The 25,480-nt window shown below is 40.9% G+C and overlaps 2 protein-coding genes and 1 long non-coding RNA gene across 8 annotated transcripts; 2 read left to right on the top strand and 1 right to left on the bottom strand.

Moving 5' to 3' along the window:
* LOC125990848 (WAP, Kazal, immunoglobulin, Kunitz and NTR domain-containing protein 2) lies at positions 1-4,325 on the top strand. Its single transcript, XM_049758147.1, has 2 exons — positions 1-1,957; positions 2,333-4,325. Exons 1-2 carry the CDS (start codon positions 1,790-1,792, stop codon positions 3,872-3,874), a joined length of 1,710 nt encoding a protein of 569 aa, XP_049614104.1. The 5' UTR covers positions 1-1,789; the 3' UTR covers positions 3,875-4,325.
* Positions 4,326-7,459: 3,134 nt separating this feature from the next.
* abcc3 (ATP-binding cassette, sub-family C (CFTR/MRP), member 3) lies at positions 7,460-25,211 on the bottom strand. Of its 6 annotated transcripts, none has more exons than XM_049758576.2 (31): positions 24,939-25,209; positions 21,945-22,121; positions 20,937-21,062; positions 19,748-19,885; positions 18,223-18,348; positions 17,897-17,958; positions 17,371-17,502; positions 17,046-17,291; positions 16,786-16,963; positions 16,558-16,719; positions 16,362-16,454; positions 16,014-16,217; positions 15,329-15,475; positions 15,163-15,250; positions 14,875-14,941; positions 14,673-14,799; positions 14,271-14,447; positions 14,026-14,193; positions 13,773-13,953; positions 13,589-13,694; positions 13,358-13,514; positions 13,060-13,267; positions 11,240-11,553; positions 9,835-10,034; positions 9,637-9,763; positions 9,191-9,292; positions 8,866-9,012; positions 8,653-8,811; positions 8,419-8,585; positions 8,169-8,363; positions 7,460-8,101 (listed from the first exon to the last, which is right to left on the bottom strand). In XM_049758576.2, exons 1-31 carry the CDS (start codon positions 24,972-24,974, stop codon positions 7,990-7,992), a joined length of 4,629 nt encoding a protein of 1,542 aa, XP_049614533.1. In that variant the 5' UTR covers positions 24,975-25,209; the 3' UTR covers positions 7,460-7,989. The 6 variants fall into 6 exon arrangements, with proteins under 6 accessions (XP_049614533.1, XP_049614531.1, XP_049614532.1 ...); XM_049758574.2 differs by having other exon boundaries at positions 13,589-13,697; positions 24,939-25,208; XM_049758575.2 differs by lacking the exon at positions 11,240-11,553 and adding an exon at positions 11,923-12,233 and having other exon boundaries at positions 13,589-13,697; positions 24,939-25,207.
* On the top strand, positions 19,845-20,188 carry LOC125991070 (uncharacterized). The gene is made up of 2 exons (XR_011086098.1): positions 19,845-19,982; positions 20,083-20,188. It is a non-coding gene; the product is annotated as an uncharacterized lncRNA (long non-coding RNA).
* Positions 25,212-25,480: the final 269 nt, after the last annotated feature.

A 25,480-nucleotide genomic window follows, 5' to 3' on the forward strand; every position in this document is an offset into this window, starting at 1 on the left:
TCATGGCCACCTTGTCGCTCAGCCCCTGGCTAGATTGAGAGACAAAGAGAGAGCAGACAAGTATAGCAAGGAGAATGCAAACAAATAAAGAAAAACCCTAACATACACACACACACACACACACAGACACACACACACTCATCCTGCAAGCTTGGGGTCATAGAGCACGCCTATAAAAGCGCCAAGCTGATTGCATAATGCAAGCAACATAAAGGGGGCAATGGAGATTTAGAGTAGCAATCTCACCCTCATGCACCCGTACACAAACACACACTGATGAAGGGATTGCATAAGTAAGGAGAGGGGATGGATTTAGGTCACGGTGACTCTGGGAGCCACTGTGAGTGATTAAAGCAGACACTCTCAGGCAACTGGCGCTCAGTCTGGGGCTGCAGAGCCAGCAAAGGACAGACGGACGGACGGACGGACGGAAGGAAGGAAGATGGGGAGAACGTGGCCGGCCTTCCGACATGTCAGCTCATTCCACTTGAATGCTGTTCTATTCCTGAGCAGCCTGTGTGCCCATCCCAAAATAAAACACCATGAAGGAGTGGGTGAGCATTGCACTTGCATATGCACAAATTCTCCTTCTGGATCCCTGAACATACCATGAACAGTCAAATATTTAATCGTGATCTTCTCCATGAAATGAATGGAAACCCGGCAATGGAGGGTGGATCACTAGAAAACAAAATTATTGTTTTAGACCTTCAATTTCAGAATGTTTTCTTTTATTTCATATTATATCTTTTGTTATATGATTTTGCCATGGACTCTATTTTACTTTTTGTTTTAATTTAATTTTTATTTCTATTTTAGTTTTGTCTTGGTCATATTTGACTAATTTCACTCCACGCACGCACGCACTCACTTACTATGTATTATTTAGTGTTCTGAAGATTTCCATACTAAGCAATCTGTATAAAAGATGCCATTAAACATTTAAAAGGACGACGTAGCCTATTGACACCAGTAAAATATTTAGGTGCAATCCATCTAACCAGCTCAGCAATTTCTCCCATTGTTTTCCACTAATCACTGTCCTACTCCAAGCAGTGAAAGTTTCACTCTCTCTTTCTTTCCCATTGAGAGAGCCACCATGGATGTTCTGAAACAAATTGTTCCAGTCTCTATATTACATAACAGCAGCATTTTGTTGGCTACTGATATGACCGCAGGCTCACTAACACTTTTCCTGGGATTGAAATGGCTCATGACCCGCATGTGGTGGGTGATGCATAAAAAACACATAATACAGTCTAGCCAGGCCTATGTGGGTTGTTGTTGGACACTTTGGTTTATGCTGCCCTCTTGTGGAACTGAAACGCAAACGCATGTTTTTGTTGCCCTCACTGAACGCTTGTTTGTTTCATATGGGCACGAAACTCTGATTAATGCAAAAAGCTCAACTGTTTTATATTTAATGGGTCATTTTTATTTTGGAACAGGGGTCGCACCCTGAACTGGTCGCCATCCGTGCGTCTTTACGCACGCACAGCGCGTTTTGGCACCGATGGAGTATTCAAAGGGTTAACGGTGTGTGTGTGTGTGAGGTGTGAGGGGTGGGAGGGGGGACGGGACCCTTAAACAGGCAGGTACCAGCCCAAAGCCAAGCACTCATTTAAAAATGTTCCTCCAACTTGTTGGGATCAAGTCGAATGTGTCCTGCTGCACTCATGTTTGCGCATCTTCTTCCACGCGTATGATGTCCTCCTGCTCCTGCGGGTTCTTTTAAGCTTTCAAACTTCAAGCAACTTGTGTCTGTGTGGAAGTGCGCTCTAGTGCTGAGATGTGGTGGATGCTGTTTCCACGTTGGATATGTTTTGTGGCCAGTGTGTGGATGGGGGTTCTGCCTCATATCACCTCCTCACACGCGGGGATGTGTCCTAACGAGATGAACCCCAACCTATGGGTGGACGCCATGAGTACTTGTACAAGAGAGTGTGAATCAGATCAGGTAAGGAAATCATTTCAAATGATAACATCTATTTATTTTTGCATAGCCTACTTTTAAATTAGACAATTATTGGATGCAATGGAACTTTTTTTTTTAAATTAAATAAATGTAAAATTCTGATTGCTTGAAAGAAATATTTGAACAACTATTAAGTCTTTACTGGTACTTGGAAATAACAAAATACATGTTTACTTTGTATTTCAGTTTGTGCTCACTTTTGTTGCCAGCAATTTAGAAAAACCTTATAGGCTGTCATATTTTCACAATTTCAAACAGTTCCAGAACTTTAAATAAAATATGACATAACTTCATGACATGTCCAGTGTCTCCTCTTTATGTTCTACTTTCTGATTTGTCTCTCTGTCTGTCTTCCAGGAGTGCGAATCCTTTGAGAAGTGTTGCCAGAATGTGTGTGGGAATCATAGTTGCGTGGCGGCCCGCTACGCGGTCAGGGAGAATGGACCTGCGGCCGTGCCCATGACGGCGACCTGCGCCGGCTTCACGTGCACCCAGCAAGGGGCAGAGTGCGACATCTGGGACGGCCAGCCGCTGTGTAAATGTCGGGATCGCTGCGAGAGGGAGCCCCACTTCACGTGTGCCTCAGACGGTATGACCTACTACAATAAGTGCTACATGGATGCCGAGGCGTGCTCCAAGGGTATCAGCCTTTCTGTGGTCACCTGTCGTTTCCACCTGGCCTGGCTAAGCACCAGCCCCGCGGCGCCCCCGGTGACCACTCTCCGCCCGACGACCGCCTCCTGGCAAGTGATGGTCCCGCCTCCTGCCGAGCCTCAGGCGCCTACGGTCTTGAGCGTCCCCGTTCACCAGACTGTAAACGCGGGCGACACGGCCAGCTTCTTGTGCGACGTAACCGGGGTCCCCCCGCCCGAGATCACTTGGGAGAAACAGCTTTCCGAGGGGGTGGACAAGGTGGTCATGGGGCGCAATCACGTCCAAGGGAATATGGTGGTCACCAACGCCGGTCAGCTGGTCATCTACAGTGCCAAAATGCACGACTCGGGCGTCTACACTTGCACAGCTCGGAACCCGTCTGGCTCGGTGCGGGCCCACCACGCGCTCATGGTGCTGCCCGTGGAGCCCTCAAAGAGTCCAGAAGCTATTAACTTGACCCGCTGCCCCGCTGAGGAATGTCTCAAACCACCTGACGATCCCAACGTCTGTGGGAGTGATCTTGAAAAAGTAAGCTGGTTCTACGATTCGCTAAGCAACAACTGCATTTCTTTTACTCACTGCCATAGCAGTGGACAACAGCCGAGGAAGTCGTTTGAGACCTACGACAACTGCATGCAATGTTGCGGTCCCGAAGTGTCGGCCCCCTGCGACCTCCCCAGTCTTCAAGGCCCTTGTAAGGCCTATGAACCACGTTGGGCCTACATCAGCAGCCTGCACCAATGCCAGTCCTTCATCTACGGAGGATGCGGGGGCAATGATAACAACTTTGAATCCAAAGAAGCGTGCGAAGAGATGTGCCCCTACCCAAAAAGCCACAATTGCAAAACGTGCAAACCCAGAGGCAAGATTGTGACCAGCTTCTGCCGCAGTGACTTTGTGGTCCTGGGACGCATGACAGAGTTTGCAGAGGAGAAAGACTCTGGCCACGCTCTTGTGACTGTGGAGGAGATCCTCAAGGATGAGAAAATGGGCCTCCGCTTTTTTGGTAACGAGCCTCTGGAGGTGAACTTTATTAACATGGACTGGAATTGCCCGTGCCCCAACATAACGAGCGCCGCTGCCGAGGGCCAGGTCATCATCATGGGGAACGTTAACGAAGGCATGGCTGTGTTGCAGCCGGACAGCTACGTGGGGGCCTCCAGTCCTCGCCGCGTACGAAAACTTCGAGATGTCATCTCTAAGAACACGTGCGATATTCTCAAAGCCATCACTAACAGTCCGTAAACACGTCAATAAAACGACACTGTCTTTGCAATGGTATTAATATCTTTGGAGATTTATTATATCTGCAAAAAAAAAAAATGGCCCAGAATTTACTATTTACCAAATACAACAATTGCTCATAAGAAAAGGAGCAGTAATAATATAAGAGTTTATATTTTTATATGCAAAGTGCTCCATACCGTTTTTACCCTTGTAAACAGATTTTTACTGAGCACATTTAAAAATAACAATGACAGACTGACAGACTGACGGATTGAGCCAGCCGGAAATATTGACCGATGATTGATGACGGACTTTCGGGTCTACCGCTGGTAAATGATGGAAGTTCTCTGTCTGCTTTATATTTATTAGAATGTAAACTCATTATATATTTTTGTAACACGTGAAATGAAATGTGGCATTTGTTGTTGTTGTAAATTTGAAGAAAATAAAGATTTTGGAGTGATTTTAAGTGTAACTCTTTCTTTGTAATTCTGGGCTTACTTCTTGAAGTGAAAAACATTTTTTTTTTTTAAGAATTAAAACCAAGAGCTCTTCTCTTCATGAAAACAACATTTGGAGCATCATGACCCAGACAAGTGGGCTGCGAGTAGCAAGTCAAAGCATTTCCAAGGTGAAGCAAACTCTTTGTCCAAGTATTACAAAACCTTAACAAAAAAAGAAGTCATTTCTTTTTATTGTAACATAACTGATCACATAAAATTTTTTATTTTCTGGAAACATAGTTCAGTATCTGTTAACGTTGTCTTTGAGTCTTTCAAAGACCCCTGTGGCATACACACTCCAATATAATTGGGGTAAAGAACCCAAGGAGTAAACCTACCGTGCAAGAGTTATGCGTTTCATAGCTTGCCAGCACTCCTTTTCTTTTTTTTTTTTTGGGGTATTACTCGCAAGCCTTGGTGGGCTTTCGACGAGGGTGTTCTACTTCCCGCACGAGATTCTGTTTCTCCCATCCAGAGCAGCCAGAGAAGCAACAAATCCGCCCTCGTTTACTGGCAAAACCACCAGGGAGATCAGAAATGTACTTCCCCATCTGTTGAGGCTCTCCAGGAGGAAAGCCACCTCGGATCACACCGAATACAAGCTCGTATAAACAACTTTGATGTTGCCTTTACAAATAAATTGCATCAATATTCGATATAAAAGTCGTTTTTTTATTGCTCGGCGCGGTGCAGATTTGTTTTGAAACATACACCTGCTTCTCTTTGTGGTGTCTATCTCTATTTTTAAAAGATAAAGACAATTTGTAATTTTAGTCATGATAAAGTTGATGCAAAATTTATTTTTGCGGGCCATGTCAAATGACGTAGCGGGCCGTATCTAGCCCCCGGGCCTTATGTTTGATATCTATGTCATACAATCAATGACAGGTGAGATATGTGTGACGTCATTAGCGCATTTCCAAGCTCACTCCATGCTAACATCGATAAGGACTTTCCAAAAAGGGACTAAATTTCGCAAGAGCAAGTTGGACACTTAATTTTTTTTCCCAAAAATAACGAAGCACTCAAGCTTGCATCTTATCTACTGGCTTGGAACATTGCACGGGCGAAAAAGAAAAGCCAAGGGGGACTTCGTTCAAATATGACAACGACAAACTAAAACGAATACAAGCCACATTTGAAGAAAATTGTTCAAGGCAAGGAACGCCGCAAGTCGCACCAAGCAACATGCATAGTAAGTGAAAAAACGCTTTTGTATATTATTATGTTTTTATTTGGGGACTTTGTTGAACTGAGAGTTTGTGTTCATTGTTGAAAATTCATTATTTCCTCTAACTGCTTTCCTCTGATTATATCGCTGTTCTTCCAAAAATTAATACATATTTAAAAAATAAAACAGCTTTGCTCTTATTTATTATAACGTCACGTTTTCATACTTCAATGTCATCTCATACTTATGTGAAATGGACTTCACCTTTAATCGGCACCCAAGAAACAATTCAATTAGGGATTAAATCCCAACAAAATAGAAAGAAATCACAAATATATTTCTTTTTTTTTCTCTATCATTATTGAGATCTGTGCAATTCAAGTTGGACCTTTCCAATTAGATTGTCTTCTGCTATGTTATTCTATAAAAGCTTTAAATATTTATTAGCAACGGTAGTTCCACAAATTGACAAGCCTTGAAACTCATTGTTCTTCACGCATTTTTATAGCTTATAAAAAATGTGGCAAAATATTTGTGGCGGAATCTTTTGCCCACAAAAGCTAGACAAAGAAACACTAGAACAGGAACAAGCAAGAATTTATTGGAAAGCTTTTAGTATTCTTACTGGAATGGTAATTAGTGGTTACTACACCTATCAAATACCATCAGTATTATTTTTCTTTTCAGCCTTTGCCATAAAACTGCGAAGCCTGGTATCTATAAAATGTTCAATTAAATTTCGGCCTATTAAAAACACATGTGGTTTTTCAAAAAAAACACTTTTTCTAATTTAAGCGAGCCAGCTCAAAGGGTAAAAAAATGTGCTTTGATTTGTTGCTACAGAAGGTATGCTCATAGTTCCTTCCTCTCAGACGTTTGATGATGGGGTCAACGCGTTCACAAGCTCGGTTCACCTGAGGCAGTCGTCAGTGTGGTCCGTCCGTGCGCAATGAATGTTGATGTTTGCTTCAATCCAGAACAGATGAAAGATTAACACCTGTGGAAGAGATCAGCATGCCGGGTGGTTGGAGACCTTTTTTTGATTCATGACATCCATCTGTTATGGTCATAATACTCGGAACATCTATTAAAAAGATACAGTAGCCACTCAAAGGAGTTTAATAGATCCCACGGTGATTTATCATCCGGGAAGAGCGGCGGTTTCAACGTTTGAAGTTGGGAGGCCGTAACTTCAGGCTATAAGTTAAAATCAGGACTAGTTTTGCTGAATGTCAATCAAAAGGAGACAAATGGCAAATAGCCCAAGGGACAACATGTCAAATATACATTGGAAGTACTTGTATAGCCTACAGATAGTTTAGTGTGACCACCATTGTGCTAACCTTCAGACGTGTGTCATTTGTGTTTGGTAATAAGCCCACATAGCGACATTGATTGAGGGTGTCTTGTCACGAAATGCTGCCTCCATTAATCAATTGATTGCTTTCAACCCATATTCCACTGAATATATACATATATATTTCTTTCATTGAGCACATTAAATACTACTTGCGGTGTTGCTGTTTATAGTGTTTTAAATTGTGTTATTGCTGGCCCAAGGATTTGGAAAAACAAATATAATTTAATATAATGTTCTGCTCATTTAAAAATGGTTTGATGTCAAACCACCTTCAATTGTTTTCAGGCCTAATAGATAACTAACATGTGGAGTATGAATATTTGATTTAAAAACCTTTATTGCTAGTGAGGTCTTCAATAACATCGTTTTCAATTAAACGCTACTTTAGCGCCGACTAGTGGATCGTTGCTATAACTACATCATAGTTTTCCTGTTTGTCAAATTCCACTGGACATTTTTTTAATTGTGTGTGTCTGCAAAATACGTGATTGGCTGGATGTGTATCCCAACACTTCAATTTATGTTACCCCAAAAATTAAGGGTTAAAACAATAAATGGGAGACAAATGATATCATGAATCATATTTTCCTTTTTTAATACAAGCATATGTAATATTTTGGTAGTACATAATTCAAGTTTTATAGATCCATTTGGTTCACAGAAGAATCACATCAACTGAACAAGCTTCCCTAGTTGCATAAAAAAACATTGGGAAAAAAAACAACAACAGCTTAAATAATGATACAGTACAAAAATATAAGTGGGTTTGTCACAAACGTTTTTGCAGACAGTGGCACAGTATTTTTTTTTATCCACTGGTTAAAAACATAAAAATGCCTCACTTTGTTGTGAACTGGTTTTGTTGCAGTAGAGACAGCTCATTAGAAAAAATGATACATTCACTTGTTTTCTCCCATCCTGGCTGAAGGCACTTCCGGTCAGATTCGGAGGAGCAAATAAAGCTCGTTTTTCTTCTTTAGCGCGCTATTTTCCTGATGGCCGACCCCTCAGTGCCAAATGATCAAGTGACCTGATGTAGTTATTAGCAACAGCGATTTGACACACGTCTTCAATGGCGCTCTTGAGTCTTTATGCAGCTCTACGACACCAGTCCTGCATCTTTTGCCATCCCGTAGAAGATTCCACGCTGTGATATGAGATTTGAAGGAGTATCAAACTCTGCAATCTGTCCCTTGTCCAACACCAGCACTCTGCAAGGACATGGGAGATCATTTTTGAATCCCCTGCTGAATTTTCTTGAACTCAGAGATTTCTCACCTTGTATAATCCATAATTGTGTTGAGCCTGTGTGCAATAGTAAAGACGGTGCTGTCTTCAAACTGAGTTCTGATAGTAGACTGGATAAGATCATCCGTCTCTAAGTCAACAGCAGCAGTCGCTTCATCCAGTACGAGGATCCTTGTCTTCCTCAGAAGAGCTCGAGCTAAACACACCAGCTGCCTCTGGCCCACGCTGAGAAAACACATTCAGTCATTCTATTGGCTAATCACGGTGGTCAGTTCCTTACCTGAGGTTCTCTCCTCCCTCTGAGCACTCCATCTCCAGTTTTGCTGGCTGGTTGCTCACAAACTTGTGCAAATGGGAATGTTCCAGAACTTTCCACACCTCGTCATCGCTGTACTTCTCGAAAGGGTCGAGGTTCATCCTCAGTGTTCCAGAGAATAAGACTGGCTCCTGGGACATAAATGATTCAGGCATCCATTGCGCAGTCATGAAAAATACAACTGATGTTTTTGTGTACCTGTGGAATGATTGTAAGCTTGGATCTTAAGTCATGCAGGCCTATCTCGGATATTTTAATATCATCAATGGAGATCTCGCCTTCAGCTGCTTCCAGCAAACGGAAGAGGCAGAGCGTCATTGATGACTTGCCAGCTCCTGTTCGACCTACAATACCAACCTGGAGAAAATGTCATCAGTAAAGGCGCTCTTCACCTTCTTCCCATTCCCTTACCTTCTCTCCTCCTTTCACACTCAAGGTCAAGTTTTTCAGAACCAGATCCAAGCCCTCTCGGTATCGGACACTGTAGTTGTGGAAGTCCACATTCCCCTGCGTGGGCCAATCAGGATTGGGTTTCTTCTCCTCGATTTCCCAGGGCGCCTTTCGCATGGGAATATGAAAAGAGCGAATGAAGAACCAGATTTTTTTTATCTCTACTTTTAACAGCATTGTGTTAATGGAGCACAAAACCTTTATCAGGAAAGAAACAAGAGACTTTTAGCATGAATAACAGTTTTGAATTTCTTCTAAGCTTCTTAAAAAGTCCTCCATGCTGTACCTCAGTCTTGGTCTCGGAGTATTCCTTCACTCGTTCTACAGCCACAATGTTGTTCTCTAAATCAGAAGTCATTCGCACCATCCAGTTCAGAGACATGGTCACCTGACAACACAAGAAAACACATCAATTCAACTTACTGAGAATAATGTATGCAAGCTAGTCTTGTCCTGTGTTGTTCATATCACTCAAGAAAATGATCTACCGTATTTTCCGGACTATAAGGTGCACCTTCAATGAATGACCCATTTTAAAACTTTGTCCTTATATAAGGCGCACTTTGAGAAAATTTTAGGTTTTTAGGTGCGCCTTATAGTCCGGAAAATATGGTATTACAGTAATAGTGAAAATAATTTCATAAGAGTCAGACCAGGCACAACTCTTATACTGTATTCAGTAAAAGAGAGAAATTCAGGAAAACCTTTTTGGTGTGTCAACATGTAGCGTACCTGTAAAGCATAAGACACTGAAAGGCCCACCAGGCCAGGGCTAAGATCATTCTTTCCAGTCACAGCAAATAGAGCAGCAAACAACACGATGCAGTTCCCGATGAATTCGATGCGTACGCCCAGCCACCTGCATGACATATAAAAAAAAAACATTTACTGTTGTCCTTCTACTTTTTATAAACGAGGGACAGTGCGTACCTATTGGACACTATACCGGGGTAGTAACTCTTTTGGTTCTCATCCACTTTCATATCACTCATGCAAATAAAGGCGGAGTGTCTGCCAAAGGCTCGGATAACGCTCGAGCCAGTGATGGTCTCGGAGAAATGGGAATAAATGGGCGAGCGGCTGACAGACTCCAGACGCTTCAGCTGCCGAGATGTGGCGACATAAAATCTCTAGGGGCAGCGAGGGGAGGAAAACAAACATGACGTTATAAGCAATTTCTTACCCACGATAAAAATACATGGTACACATACATACTTCAACAATCATACACAATATTAAGACTATGCTGACAAATCACCTGCAACGAGTGTCAGATAATACAAAAAAATAAAAAAAAATGTAAAAAATGGTTAACAAAATCTAAAGTCTCCCTAAACTCTAGAAAGCTTAGTTAATATTTTTAGTCTGTACTACATGTAAATATCAGGCTTGAGCTGCAGGTGGTTTGTTATTTTTTTTCTAACAATTACAAGAGGGAATTTGCAAAAGTCGCACCCTAATTGAAACGTGCTCTTTGCGTTAGTACTGTTATTATTCTTGATTACTCAGTAATTTGGTTATGATTGACATCCACAAAACACATGTATATATATAGAGGATAGCAATTTTAACAAGAAAAATGCCATGCAGGGAAAATATCAAAGATTATCAAGAATGTTAGTACTAAATTAAAGGACAGCAAATAATTACAATTACCCACAGTCTTCTTCAAAATCTAGCTTGACCGAATAAAAATAGAATTCATCAAGAAGCAACGTTTTTTCCAGTAATAATATAATTCAATTAGATCCAATACCACAGGCATCATTTAAAAGCTGCTCCAGTGGCAGGAATAATCTTTCCGAGGTACAGGATTTAATGAACCTACTTTTGATGCCTGCTTGATGGAGACTTAATGATAAATAAGCTAAAACCAACTAACAGGATAAGAGGAGGAACATCCTCTTTCGAGATGTAGGTCAAAGTGTAAATTTAAAGATTTTTCTAAAAGCTTTCGTTTCATGCTGTGCTATATAGAGGAGGCAGTCTGGGGCACTCCACAAATATCATTCATGGTTGACTGTGCACCGATTTACACACAGTATGAAGAAGCTCAGTGACTTCTAGTAGCAGCACTTAGGTGTCAAACCCAAGGCCCGGGGGCCAGATACGGCCCACCACATCATTTTTCACGGCAAATTGCACGTTCAAATTCATACGTCAATTCCAAAATTCCAATTTGCTTTCTGCCACCAAAGCTTTCAGATTGTGCTATCATGAAATGACTCTCGGTCTCGCTAGTCTGGCTAACGTCTCGGTCTCGACGACAACGCTAGCTACAGCACATATTGCAACACGATCAGACATGCATGTAACAGACTTGTTGACTATTTACCTGAACCCAGCAATAGAACACTGTTAACGGGGCTATGACTATGAGGAACATGGGGGTGAGGGCAGAGCATATGAGCAGCACATTCAGTGTGTACCAGAAAGTGCGCATCCATATGTCAATTTGATGTGGGATCTGACAGTCTATGGCATCCATGTCTTTGCTGAAGCGGTTTAATAAGCGCCCGACCGGGTTGCTCTCAAAGAAGGCCTGAGGAGCTCGCAGAACCCCCTGGAGCAGCTTGAGGTGCATGAGCTTGGCTGCCAGTATCATACTGTAGGTCTGGGACAACAGCGAGTTAACCAACAACAGCACACCTGCGAGAAGGGGGTAAGCAGGGAAAGGGGGGGGGCAACAACTGCGTTAATGGATCGCCACTTACAAACCAAATCAGACGTAAAAGCCTGTGGCTGGAATGCACCTATTGCTGGAAATAATGAAATACTGTCGTTACGTAATCCCTCAAAGACCTTAAAAGTACAACCCCACCGCTAGAGGGAGCTATAGTTCTACAGATGATCTCTTTCTGTGTTTAAGAGTCTTGGAGAAGAATGTGGGCATGACAGGAAAGCAGAATGCTGAAAAGTAGCAATGGTCAGCATGGATAAAGCTGTAGGAGAAAAGTTGAAAACACTAGAGTGTTACGACAACTTGCAAACGTGCACATGCATTGTTTTCCGGAATACCTGGACAAAGATGTACACGAAAGCCAGGGGTGCTATGACAACCGCAAATATAGGCGTGCTGGAAATGATAACAATCATGGTGGAGAGAGAAACAAAAAAAGTGAACAGGAACATGAGCACGGTGGAAGGCAGGCTCTCATCGATAACGAAGATGTCTTTGGAGAAACGGTTGAGGATGCGTCCTATGGGAGTGGTGTCATAAAAAGACTGCACTGTTTGAAGTTTGTTGGCCAGGAGGTTATGGTGCAGCTTCCTCGCTGCCCCAATATTTCCCATGGCTAATGTAAAGGAAGAGATCATGACCAGGACACCTGAGATTGATTTCAGAAAAAAAAAGGGGGGTTGTTGTCAATTGGAAAATCGCATGCCTGTTGTGCAAGGTTGGAAAGGTCAAGATTTAGACAAGAGCCCGACCGATAAGGATTTTTTGAGGCTGAGTTTTAGTAAAAAATAAAAAATGGGTGTCAATTATATACAGAATTTTTTCATCATGTGTATTTCTGTTACCAATAGTTGAATGTGTCATAATGAACACGTTCTTGTGATATTTACTTATTAATTCATTCATTTTAAAACTTGCAATACTCACCAATGACTTCAACACATTTGATTATATACTATATTTTTTAGATTTATGTGTAATAAATACTGATTTGCTTGTGTCTAATTGTTGTAAATTGGTTAAAATGCATTCATGTCAAAATAATCGACCTTTGAAAGGCCACAATCGTCCATTAATCGGTCAGGCCCTACATTAGACAAACGTATGCATGACATTCACATCCTCTCTACACACAAATGCATCAAACAATGATGAATTCACAAAAACAATCATAAAGGCAAATGAATAAGATTGAACATGCATTTTCTCCAGTAGTTTGTGATGGCACCACAGAAAAGGAGACCAGAAAAAATCTGTTGTTGCTTAAAATAGCGGTTTTAAACCTGGGGTCCATAGTTTGAGGGTCAAGACGGGAAAATAATTTGCATAAATCAGTGTCATGTCATTCTAAAAATTGCATACCTATATTTAAAGATCCGCGTGGCAATAAAACAAACCCATTGCACGTCATTGAAAATAAATGTCAACCGCATATATAGTCACTTCAAATTTTTTTTATAAAAAACTTTTCTTACCTTGTGTAATGCCTAGAGCTGCATACACACCCACCCTCATATTCACATTGTCCTCCGTGTGATTTCTCAAGGCATCATTGGTCCACTCACTGAGCCAAATATTTGCTCCGATTGCAGCTGCACTCTGGCAGCCGTATAAAATGCAGATCAGCACAGTTAGCAGCAGTCCCACTGCCTTAGCGTATTCCAGGTAGACCTTTAGTTTCACCTGAACAATACAAGTGACGATGGGATGACTGATTTGGTTACAGAAATTGCTCAGTGCCAGGAGCCGTGGAAAATGTTTCGGCTAACTAACCCTGCCTGTTTCTGTCGTCTCTGCCTGGATGAGTTTCTCCATTTCTTGTGGCTGCTTCTTTTCTTGTGGCTCTGGGTGCTTCCTCCGACTGCAGGCATGTCTCCTCACTGAGCGAGATTTCGGGGTCTCACCATCTGCTGAGATGATGCTGATTTGCCTTCAGTGAAAAGAAACCATGACAGTTTATGGGTGCACAAGGCGAAACTTCATTGTCAAATGGTTATGTCGTACCTTATGAATTTTCTTTTTGCTTCATTGATTCCTGGTTCAGTATCCACCATGTCTATGTGGTTGCTAAGGGTATCTTCAGGGAACAAATCCTCATCATTGATCATTTCTTCTGCAAAAACATGACACATGATCATTGCAAGCAATATCAGCTGATGGTTTGCCAATTTGATATATTTAATTCTACCTGGGGCCTCATCCTCTATAATGTCCTCCAGAGCGTAGTTCCTGAGAAACTCAGCAAATGCTCCATTCTGCTTGAGCAGCTCCTGATATGAGCCCATCTCTGACACTCTTCCGTCCACCATCACTACTATATTGTCCACCTGGGGCAGGTAACTAATGCCATGTGTCACCAAAATACGCGTCTGGGGTCAAATAACAAGGAAAACAATCATAGCAAATGGGGACTTTCCATACCAATTCTGGGAAGAACAAACCTTGCCCTTTAGTGCTCCTTCTGGACCTATGAGGTTGTCAAATATATGTTTGGACACATGGGCGTCCACAGCAGACAGCGGGTCATCCAGCAGGTAGACATCTGAGTCACTATAAAGAGCTCGGGCAAGGCTGACTCTCTGTCTTTGGCCTCCCGAGAGATTAATGCCCTGCGATATCAACGGGGAACATTTATTTTGATCCCCTTGGCCATAAAGCTACAAAAGTTAAGCCCAAAAGGAAATACCTTTTCTCCTATTTCCGTCATGTCTCCTCCTGGCAAAACTTCTAGGTCAGGGGTTAAAGCGCAGGCCTCCAGAACGCAGCCGTACTTCTGTTCATTGTACGCTTTCCCAAACAGGATGTTATCACGCAGCGTGGCGTTTTGGATCCAGGCCTGCTGAGGAACGTATGCCACTGATCCCTGACACACACACACACACACACATATGTAGTATGTTACAAAAATGTCAAAGGTCAAAGTCAAGGCCCGGGGGCCAGATATGGCCCGCTACGTCATTTTAGCTGGCCAGCAATTCCAAAATTTCAATTTGGTTTTAATGGAGCTATTGTGAGCCATTTTTATTACCATTCATTTTTGTTAGCATTAATGGTGGTGGCAAAACAAGATGAAGTGAGAAAGGCATACCCGGATTGAAACATCTCCTTCAAGTTTCTCCATTTCACCCAGCAGGGCAGAAATGAGCGAGGACTTCCCACAGCCGACATGGCCCACCACTGCCAGCAGGGAGCCTTGGGGCACCAACACGTTAATGCTAAAAGAACACAGTCAATAAATCACACCGCTAACTCTGGAAGCATGAAAAGAAAATACGCTTTATGTGACATACTCGCGGAGAACCGGAGAATCTTCTTTAGCCCAGGTGAATTTTCCATTGACGACACTGACTGAAAAATCTGTTAAGCAAAAAAAAAATGTATTGACCAATTTTTAAGCGGTGACGAAGACATGAATAATCACTGGGTGAAAGTTGAAAACGGGAAATAGTGACTCTACTCAAAGGCAGGGGAAATTGCCATCTTACGCAATCAATTGCTGAACAACAATAATGCATTCTTAAGCATGAGTCATCTTTTAAGGTCAAGTATTTTCACGCGTAGACACTTTTTACTCTTGCCTGATGCTGTGTTCTTTCTGTCCACTGAATTTGGATCCAGCTCATCGTGGCTTAAGAAATTCTGGATTCGCTTCAGTGACACGCTTGTCTAGAATCCAGAATAAACACAAGTGTAAAGTGAAAGCCACCATTTTGTTGTTGGAATAAGTAGAAAAGTGCTGCCCACCTGGACAAGGCTGCTTATGACTTGGGGAAGCATGTTGAGAGGGAAACGTAGAATATTAAAGAGGGAGAGTGACACAAAGGCCTTCTCGGCATCCAGGATGTTGTTTTTATCCACCGTCACATACACAGCAAATGTTGTCAGTGCAACCTGAGGACACGTCAACAAATGGACGAGTGAGAAATAACACTTTGCTGTAGACATAAACCAATAAACATGATGATTTGATCATTTAAACGGAATACACAACTAATTCTAACCATTTTCTACATTGCTTGTCGTCAATGTTTTTTTTATTTTTGCATATTTCTAGAATGTGAAAGGAAAGATTTGAATTTGGCACCGCACGATTTGCTTACTACATCTCCCCTGTGTAAATATTAACTTATTTAAAACATAATTAGGCTGCAAAAGAGTGATATCCCTATTTGTTTATACAAATGAACACAAGATCTGTTTTGATGTTCCTTTTTCAGAAAGGTCAGTTCAAACAGATGTTACCTGGTTGAAGGAAACAAAATACAAGCCTGACCAGTATTTTATTCTATTTTTTTCCCCAACTCTTAATACTTAAGGCTTTTACTTAGTTAATGGTTAAGTCAGAGAGGCTGCGAATGAGCAACTAACCAACAGACTGTAACTGTGATTATTATTTAGGGTTAGATGAAATACGAAAACCAAGGTATACCAGAAAAGGTGCACTGGTCCAAGCCATGGTGGACAATGCTCCCAAGTAGGCCGCCTTCTTAAGCACATTGAGCTCCTTTTGCCGGATGGCCAGCACCTTTTCCTTGAAAGAATTCTCCCAGGCGTACAGCTTTAGTACTTTGATGCCATTAAGGATCTCATTCATGAGTTTAATCCGACTATCTTTATGCTGCATTTGCTCCACCTGAATGAATGCAAAATAAATACCATTACAAAATGACAAAACTGTGGATATTCATTGATGTACACAAAATATGAAGTCAATTTGTGCTAAGAAAAAGGGTAGAATTACATTACAAAATGTTTTTTAAGAAGTTGCCGTCAATACCTGGTAGGCACGGCTCTTCATAGCTATGACGGCATTAAATGGAATTAGCAGGATCATAACAGCAACTCCAGCCAGAACAGAGGGGCCCAGATTCTGCAAGCAAAAATAATAATAATAACATTGCATTGATGTGAAAAACAATTATTTATATTCAGAGGAAAATTTTATGATATAAAAACAAACTGGACAAACCAACCTGCCAGAGGAAATATAGTGCCAGCATTATTTGAAGAGGAGCAGACCACAGCATGTTGAGGAAAGTGGTGAGGTCCATGAACCTCTGAGCATCCACAGACATCAGGTTAACCACCTCTCCCACCGTAGATGAGCGTTTGGCGGCGTTAGTTATCACCAACGACTGCACGCAAACAACCACAAATCAACACAATGCTACAAAATGACGGCACAAATGGAAGAGATATACCTTTCTGTAGATGGCGCCGATGAGAGCTGTGCGGACATGCATGCCGGTGATGAAGCAATATTGAAAGTGCTGGTGCAGGATGAGAGTTTGCAAAAAAGCTGTGAAGAACATGAGGAAGGCCAGCGAGTAGCCCCACCAGTCAGGGACACCTTTTTGCTTTATGAAGGAGATCAACATTCTGGAACAAAGAAATCAATGTCACATGTGTGTGGGTTTACTGCAGTACATCTAGCTTAGGGTAGTCATTATTTTTCCTTCACCTGAGTAGCTGGGGGTTCACAAACGTAATGACATCCTGCAGAAGCTTGTAAGCTGAACCAATTAGGAAGTAGGGTCCAAAAGCTCTGACGAGCGAACGTAAAAACGATGGCCCACGGGGTACGGATTTCTGATTGGATAGCAGGACTTCAACTTCTTCTGGGCTAGTTCCATTTTCACCTCCTATGTGGTTGTTGGCGGATGGTGGCGGCTTGGAGTAGACAACGTCATTGGATAGATTCTGTTTGCTGGAAAGACATTTCAGAAATGGTGAAAATGATGATTTAAATGACTTTAAATCTATTAATCTGATAGAATATTTGGTACCTCTTGCTTTTGGCTTGCTCCTTTTCCCATTCTTTAAGGAGTTTTGGCACCATTGCCTTTGAGCTGTCACGCTGGTTCAGAGACCAGAGGTCCTTGGCCTCAAGAGGCATTTTGAATCCTTTCACAGCCAGACTGATAAAAGAAAAGCAATCTATAACTACAAAATATTTCTCTACCAAATCTTCTAGCAAGTCTAGCAATTTTTCTTCCATTGGAAAAGGCATTACAATGCATTTTACTTACCCCTTGGGTTTACTTGACCTAATGCTTAATTGTATTTCCTGGAACTTACTAATCACCATTTCTGTACTCCAGGCTCCGATTTCATTGGAAATTGGATTAATATAATGTCCAATATGAAAGGGAGACTGACTTACAGAAAACAACAAAGAAGCTGGTGTGCTGGAACAAGTCAGATCCCAACTAAATTAAATAAATATGGTCTATAAATGTCCTGTGCCTTTTTTTGTATTATGCAAATAAAATCCTAGCAACATGCATGTAGCATTAAGAAATAGCAACCAACCTTGTGAACCACCAAAATGTTATGGTTGATAGAAACCCAGCTGTGGACTCAGGGCAGACATTCTGGGCAGAACAAAAAACACAAGAGTGGAATAAATACGAGCATTATATTTGATATTTTTAATTCAAGTCTAGGTTTTGGCAAGGCCCACTCATTGAGTTGTCCTCAAGCTACTCCTTTGCTATCTTGGTCGTGTGATGCTCGATCAGAAACAATCAATGTCTTTGAGTGAGACTTTTCCAGGCTGTGAGCATTTCATTCAGGATCTTGAATGTATTATTCAAGCATGCTGAAACATGCAGAGCATAGGTGACGTGATGACTCACGGGGTCTGTGACAACATTGGAAAAGAGCGGGGGTTTCTCATTGAAGCAGCACAGGATCAGCTCCAAGACCACCAAGCCAAAATAGAAGTAGAAAGTGGTGAAGCGTAATGTGTCGGTGACTTCAACCTGAGATTTGCATAGAAGACACAAGCACACGTAAGAATGACTCAGAGCAGGAAATGAGATGGGCCCTCAACGGAGGTCACTTTTTGAACAATGCCAGTCATGACTCCAAATATTTTAATGACACAAATGAATCTCAGGTACTCTTAATCCAAAGGCTGTGACTAAAACAATCAATGGCGTGATGAACTTGATCATTAACATTCTTCTCATAACAAGCAACAGACCAGAACATGAATCACCCACATTTCGGAAGCAAGCACGATTTGTTATGTAAGCTTTGTCAAAAATTAACTTCAAACCTTGCATTCATTCATTCATAGCTTCTTTGATGAAATATTACAGGTTATTCATACCTTGACTTGATATAATGATTACCGTATTTTCCAGACTATAAGTCGCACCAGCTATAAAATGCATAATAAAGAAGGAAAAAGATTTACAGGAAAATACGGTAAATTTATTTTTTTTCTTCCCATATATTCATAAGAAGTCAGTTCACATCAGGAAATAGGGAAAAATGTTGATTCCCCAAAGCAAAAGCCAATGTTTGCAAATGTCATTTATCTTGATCAAACAATCAGTCTGCTTTTATGACGGACAACATGAATCAAAAATGGAGATAAGTTTGCTTTGATATATTTAGAGAATATTAAATCACACTCATATTAACTTATATGGTCAAATTAGAGTCTTGCATTAAACCCATTGTCAAGTTGTCGTACTACGCATTATGTAAGAATGTTAAATGTTTTAAGATTGAGTACACACTTGTATATACGTCTTTTGTCTGCATACCCGCCCGAGGGATTATTTGCAGTAAATTGCAGCTCTGCGAAGTAAGTGCAATAAGTATTCTAGAAACAACAAGCCTAGTATTCCCTCTCTGCTTAGCTGTGGCCTGGGTTGACCCAAGTAAAACATCCACTAAGCCCCAAGACAAGGCAGAGAAAAGATTTTTGTTGTGATCTTGTCGAAATCCAGGAAATTTACCGGGTCCAATTCAACCCCATAATATTTTTTTTAAGGGCACTAAAAATAAAACTGTTAAATATAATGTATTATTACTATCATTGTGATTATTATTCCTTTTTTTATGATATTATCTTGGGATAAATGACTGGATGAGCTTATTTTAATATGTGTGTCAGTAAATAATAATTGACAAAAGTTTCTTTGACCAAGACATGCATTAAAAACGTGTATTAAGGGGTACATTGAATAGAAATAAAAAAAATGTCCTATCTGATGCCAAATTTAGAATCAACCTACTCAACAGCATGTTTGTATTTTTTCCGTATGTTGATGTTTTCCATTTTCATGTTGCATGAATGTTCCTGTGGGAATTTTGACATTCATTTTCTTCTCTTGTCTTGATTTGAGGTGAAAGGCCTATTCTCACCTGGCTGGATGCCAGTAGGATCTTGGAGCGGAAAGGCACAATGGCACACAGCACGGACAGGAACCAGAAGATGAAGAGGATCCCTGAGGACTGAACCCCACGTAACCTCTCAAACTGGATCAAAAATGTGGCCAGCAGCTGAAACCAGAAGAATATTAAGCAAAATGGGGGAGGGAGGGAAGGAGGGAGAGACACTGACTGAGATTAGCTGAGACAACATTTGAGGGCATCTGAGGTAAGCCACCGTCTGACTGCTCCCATCCGCTTACACGCTGGCTGCGTTAGATGAGCTACTCAAACTCTTTTTCTTTTTTTTTTACGCCCTACTATTACAGCCAAGTTCATCCAGGGTAAAGCGCCTGATCTGGCTGTGATTAACACCGTAGCGTCAAAACACTTCTTAGAGAAAATATATAAATAAATAAAAAAAGACACAAAGAATCTCAGCTATCCAGGTCATGTTTTTTTTCATGGAAGGGTTAGCTAAGGGCATGAGCCTGACTTGGCAGGACGCCATTCAAAGTGATTTATTTGAAAGGAGTGCACTTAAGAAATAATTACTAGCAATCATGCAAGTACAACAGTTGTATAGAAGAAGGAAGATCGAGGTAGTAAGACTGAAAGCTTTCTGTCCAAAATGAGACAAATACAATTCATAGTTCCAGCAAGAATGTATGAGTCATTTGGTTGTTAACAGTATATTGTTGGTGTCAGGCAAAAAAAAAAAGATCCACTTTTCAAAAACGCTCAAACATTAAATGAGAGAGTGAGCCGTTTGTAACAATAATAATTTGTAAAAATAACACCCACACGTATAGCTTAACCAAAAGTGAAGATTTTTTTTTTTATTTTGATTGATACAAAAGAAAAAAAAACCTAAATATTAATAAACTAGCATTTTAGCTTAAACCACCGTTAACTTACACCAACATGCTTTATAAATATTGTCATTTTCACCCTCAGTGACTTTTATCATAAGCGCCTCATCTGATATTTTTTTTCTTCCTTGAATCTTCATCTGTCTTTATTTGTTACAGAATCCCTTTTTGTAGTTTGATTTGATGCCATGGCAACTGAGTCTGCATTGCAGTGGTTCTTTACAAATGTGGCTTAAGAAAAAAAATAGTTACAAAAGGACTTTTCGGTGCACTTGATATTTCAACCTTTAAATGAGACGGTGTTGTCTTACCATGGTCATGCCCAGCACGAGCGGAGTGATAAAGAAAATGGGGGGCTGACTGGTTCCCTGCTGCGTTTCATGAAATGTGTAGAAGAGATCTGTCCAGCAAACAACCCATAACAGCAAGCCAAACACCTGAGAGGGCAACAAAAAGGAACAAAATGTGCAACAAATCTGGTAGAGACTTCCAAGCAAACGCTCCAAATGTTTTCTACACCCTTTTTTCTAAACCGCCGGTGTCAAACCCGAGGCCTGGGGGCCGCCACATTATTAGCCCTCATTGCATTGGAAAATGTCTCGCACACCTTGGGAGCTTGTTGCGCTGCTGGTGGTTGTACTAACAAGCAGAAGTTGAATCTGTTACTAGGAGAACATTGTTTTTAATGGGCATACCCAGGAGCCCCTAAGGATTCCACTTTCAACCCAGGAATGAGAGGAACGCGCATGAATTCATCCACCTGGATAGTGTACATGTGTTGCCACAATACTTTTATTGTTTAAACGTGCGTGGGAGACTTTATTATTTGTCAACCTTTAAAATTATTAGAGTTGCCGGGGTTTTATGGACAGTAAACTGTAGCGTGGTGAGGAAGATGTTTTGCTCATTACGTTGGAAATATTGAAGCAGTATTTGCAGAGGCTGTTTGAAGTTCACATGAACTTTGAAGGAAGGATTGCAGTTTTATAAGTGCGAGCAACGTGAAGCTTGTTTACATGAACTGGCATTCCCACATGATTGAAAGTTCATCGCATCATCACTTCCCATAGGAATAAAACATTGGTACCTCCCATATTTCATTGGGCGTAGGAATAAGGTGATATTTTTTTGCTGCTTCAGTTTAGCACGAGCAGTGTTTGAATTATCGTTGATAGTATTCCAGGTAGAAAGATTGTTATTGGCTGCACTGGGAACGTGAAGCGAGATCATATTCCCGCAAATGGGTCCACAGATGGCTTCATCTTATTTTCAATCAGGGCCCATTGTCCGCTCGAACACAACTGTGGTTGGTGACTCACCGTTTTGAATCGGTTCATGATGGACATCATGATGTAGCCTTTGTTGTTCTTCTTTAGGTAGAAAATGTAGATAGGTGAGACTGCCCATAGGTAAATGCATGGGACCCATGACAGGACGCTCAGCTGGAAACACACAGGGAGGTCGGGCTGATCTGTGTGGAGCGTCTGATTGGCTACCTGCAGAAATAGGCAACAAAAAAATACATAAAATCAAGACCAGAGGGAGTATTTTTTCTGCAAAACTTTTTTTTTTTTCTTCAAACCCCCCAAATTCTTCATTCATTGTTGATAAAAAATTCTCAATATTAAACATAGCTGTATTTTCAACAATAACAAAGGGAGGCAAAAACCAGAGGCGAAGGAAAACTCAACATGAATCATAGAGAGATGCGTGCTGGTTATCACGGTTCCCTACAAACACACGGACGGACGGACGGGCCGGCCGGGGCCAGGGACGGGGCCGGGCCCACCCACAGATAGAACTAAGATAAACACAGCTGGCAGCCTCCATTCATTTTCCGTATATCAACACTCCCATCGACTGAGGCATGCATGTATGGGCTGATAGGTAATCAATCCAGCGAGTGAGTTTGGAGTTTTTTCATCTTATCTTTTTTTGCCAGACAATACAACACAAAGAAAAAAAAAGACAACATACATCCAAAAGGTATAGAAAGTCAAGTTTAAGCTTTTTAACATGTAGTTTTTTTTATATGTATGCCCAAAAGGTACAGAAATTGAAGTTAGAAAAGATTTTTAACATCATTTTCTTTTTTTTACATTGTCCAAAACAAACAAATAATCAATCAAGGGCTTAAACAAAAGCAAGCACATTATTTCTTCTATTTATTGTATTGAAACTTGAATGTCTTATATATAAATAAAACTCATAAATACATATAAACAATAATGAATAAATAAATGGATGAATAAATATCAGGTTATTAAATGTTGTCCCACATTTAAACAACTGTGTTAACTGTTCATTCTAAATTCAGTGCATTATTTGTAATGTGCTCAAATCTTTCAATTTCAATATGTTCAAATGGATAAAGAGTGTTTTACTTGGTTGTCTTATTTTGTTTTGTATGGGTAAGCAGAATTTAGTTTATTTATCCTCAGCTAAGGTCATGGGCGTGCTGGAAGCCTTCCCAGCAGTCTTATAGCATCAACAAATTACGTTAATCTCAACAAATACTTCCAGAAATATCCAATTTATTCTCCAAATGCATCATTCCGTTAAACAAGCAATGAAGAATTTACAATCACAGATTTGTCCACTGCAAGTTGACACCAAATATTGAAACAGACTCCCCTCCCCATCTGTTGCCTGTTACGCTAAAAAGTTAAGCAAATGCAAACACCTGTAAAAAATGTACGAGAACAGGAAGTGGACATTTTCTCTCACGCTACAACATGGAATTTCCAACTGTCTAAATTATGGCCAATATAAAAACACGCCAAATGTTTGTTTACTTGGTAGTTGTAAAAAAAAAAAGAACTAAAAGTCGTATAACTTTATAGCTGTTAACAGTCAAACTCTTATGCCAACGTTTTACTGATAGTGCTGTGCAAATAATATCATTAAAAAAAATAAAAAAAATCATCATCAGTTTTATTTTTAACAGGAATATTCAGGTTACATTGAATCAGCAACTGTGGGACAACACTTGAATATTTTTTTTATTTATTTTTTTAGACTTGAATGCCCGCCATGGTTTTGCTACCGAGACATTAAAGCATTTGTAAAATTAATTTTCCAGAAAAAAAATTCTTGCAATGTATTTTGATAAGCTTATGTTTTCAAATGTCCGTAGTTCATTTTTCTAAATGCTTTTAAATGTTGCCAATGATATGAATCCCATTGAATTACCTTATGTATGAAATACTACAAAACTGCTTTGTCATGCTTTAGCAGGATGACACTTCACAAAGCTCAAACAAAACGATGGGAAACCTCCTGACAAAAAGTCCATTCTCGCTTCTTCATTTAGCTTCTTCCCTTTCCGTTTCAATTCTGTAATTGAAAAGTAAGCAAGAAGAAAACAGCATATATGACAAATACCCATTGGGAGTTTAGGTAGGGGCGGCTGACTACAACACCTTCCGCAAACACCACAAACAAATACAGATAAGAATACTTGAATAACTTAAAAAAAAAAGAACATTCAAATTCCAAAAAGGAAAAGCAGAAACGAACCCCGCTCCTCTGAACTCTAAGGGGACATGTCTGAGGTCAACAGAGCTCCACCAAACATGACATCTAGTATTCATCCTCAAGGTTGATCTTCGTGTCATCAGACCCGAGATTTTTTTTTCTCTCTCTCGTGATAGGAGTCATTGGTGGTTTTGGGCGAGCACCAGCAGGCTGCCATGTGCATTTTTCAAAGGAATAGTACCTCCATCTGGATCGAGATGGCTCAGATTAAATAGGAGGCCAGCTCACTAAGACCTTCAAAAGTATCCTACCCTCAAACACAGCAACCCAGAGGAAGGAAATATTAGAACTGCACATTTCAGCATTTTTTGCCCCATTAGTGACAGTGCTGATCTCATTTTCAAACACCTCAACTTGATTAAATCCCTGCTGGACGCACATCGCAATTCTATGTGGAGTTTGCATGTTCTTCCAAAAAACATGCACGGTAGGCTGATGGAGCACTCCAAATGGCCCCGGGGTGTTTTCGTAATAAATACAGCATAACAAATAGATAACATATGTCATTGATAGCAATGCATCAATGAGTTGAGAGGATTAAAGCATAGTAGGCTGCATTTATCGTGCAAAACCACAAGATGCAATTCATTCTGACAGCAGCGAAGCTTATCACGATCGAGTAGTAAAGTTAGCTCTGTTCCTTCCTGATCTGAATGGCTGCCAGCTTCAAAGTCATACAGCATGGAGAAGGAATGCAAGATTGAAAAATGCAAGTTGCAGCCGAACTCCTCATTCCTGTGTGGACGGACATGCGAGCAGCCATGCAGAAAACTTACCCAAAAGGGAAGCTCGGGTCCGCACAGCCGCTCCATCTCCGTCCGTTCGTCGGTCTCACCGGTAATAGTCTTTTCCCGTCCTCTTCGTGATTAGGCAGCAGCAAGCAGCTTTTTTTTATTATTTATTTTACCTCTCAAGGACGCTGCTTTAATAGTCACATACCCGACAAATAGACAGACAGGTATGGCATACGGACGGACAAGCGCCAGTAAACAAGGCGCTCCTTCCTTCCGCTCTGCCTACAGGCAAAGAACACAAGCAGAGCGTAGGGAGAGAGAGAGAGAGAGAAAAAAAAAAAAAAAGTCTCATTTCAGATGTCAGAAAAGGGCGTGAACTTCTTTTGGTCATGCCCCGCTTGGGCTCCCCTCCTCTTGTTTCTGTCCAAACAGCAACGTCACGCACTCAATGGCACGCAAGCATTCTCTCACACAAATCAAATGTCACAAAATTGTGCTTTTCAGAAACTATCATACTTTCTCCTACAATCTCATATTGCATTAGAATTTCTCATAGAATAAAAACCGTACCACTAGAATGAAAT

The sequence above is a fragment of the Syngnathus scovelli genome, chromosome 21, assembly GCF_024217435.2.
Source record: "Syngnathus scovelli strain Florida chromosome 21, RoL_Ssco_1.2, whole genome shotgun sequence".
Classification (NCBI taxonomy): Eukaryota; Metazoa; Chordata; class Actinopteri; order Syngnathiformes; family Syngnathidae; genus Syngnathus; species Syngnathus scovelli.

What these genes read in the sequence shown, in the direction of transcription:
- LOC125990848 (XM_049758147.1), top strand. Translation starts at nt 1,790, where the DNA reads ATGTGGTGGATGCTGTTTCCACGTTGGATATGTTTTGTGGCCAGTGTG. An exon ending in GAGAGTGTGAATCAGATCAG is followed by an intron (nt 1,958 to 2,332) that starts GTAAGGAAATCA and finishes TCTGTCTTCCAG; the next exon opens with GAGTGCGAATCCTTTGAGAA.
- abcc3 (XM_049758573.2), bottom strand. Translation starts at nt 24,974, where the DNA reads ATGGAGCGGCTGTGCGGACCCGAGCTTCCCTTTTGG. An exon ending in GAGCAAGCCAAAAGCAAGAG is followed by an intron (nt 17,292 to 17,370) that starts GTACCAAATATT and finishes ATGTCTTTCCAG; the next exon opens with CAAACAGAATCTATCCAATG. An exon ending in TCGTGTACATCTTTGTCCAG is followed by an intron (nt 10,035 to 11,922) that starts GTATTCCGGAAA and finishes CGCTGCCCCTAG; the next exon opens with AGATTTTATGTCGCCACATC.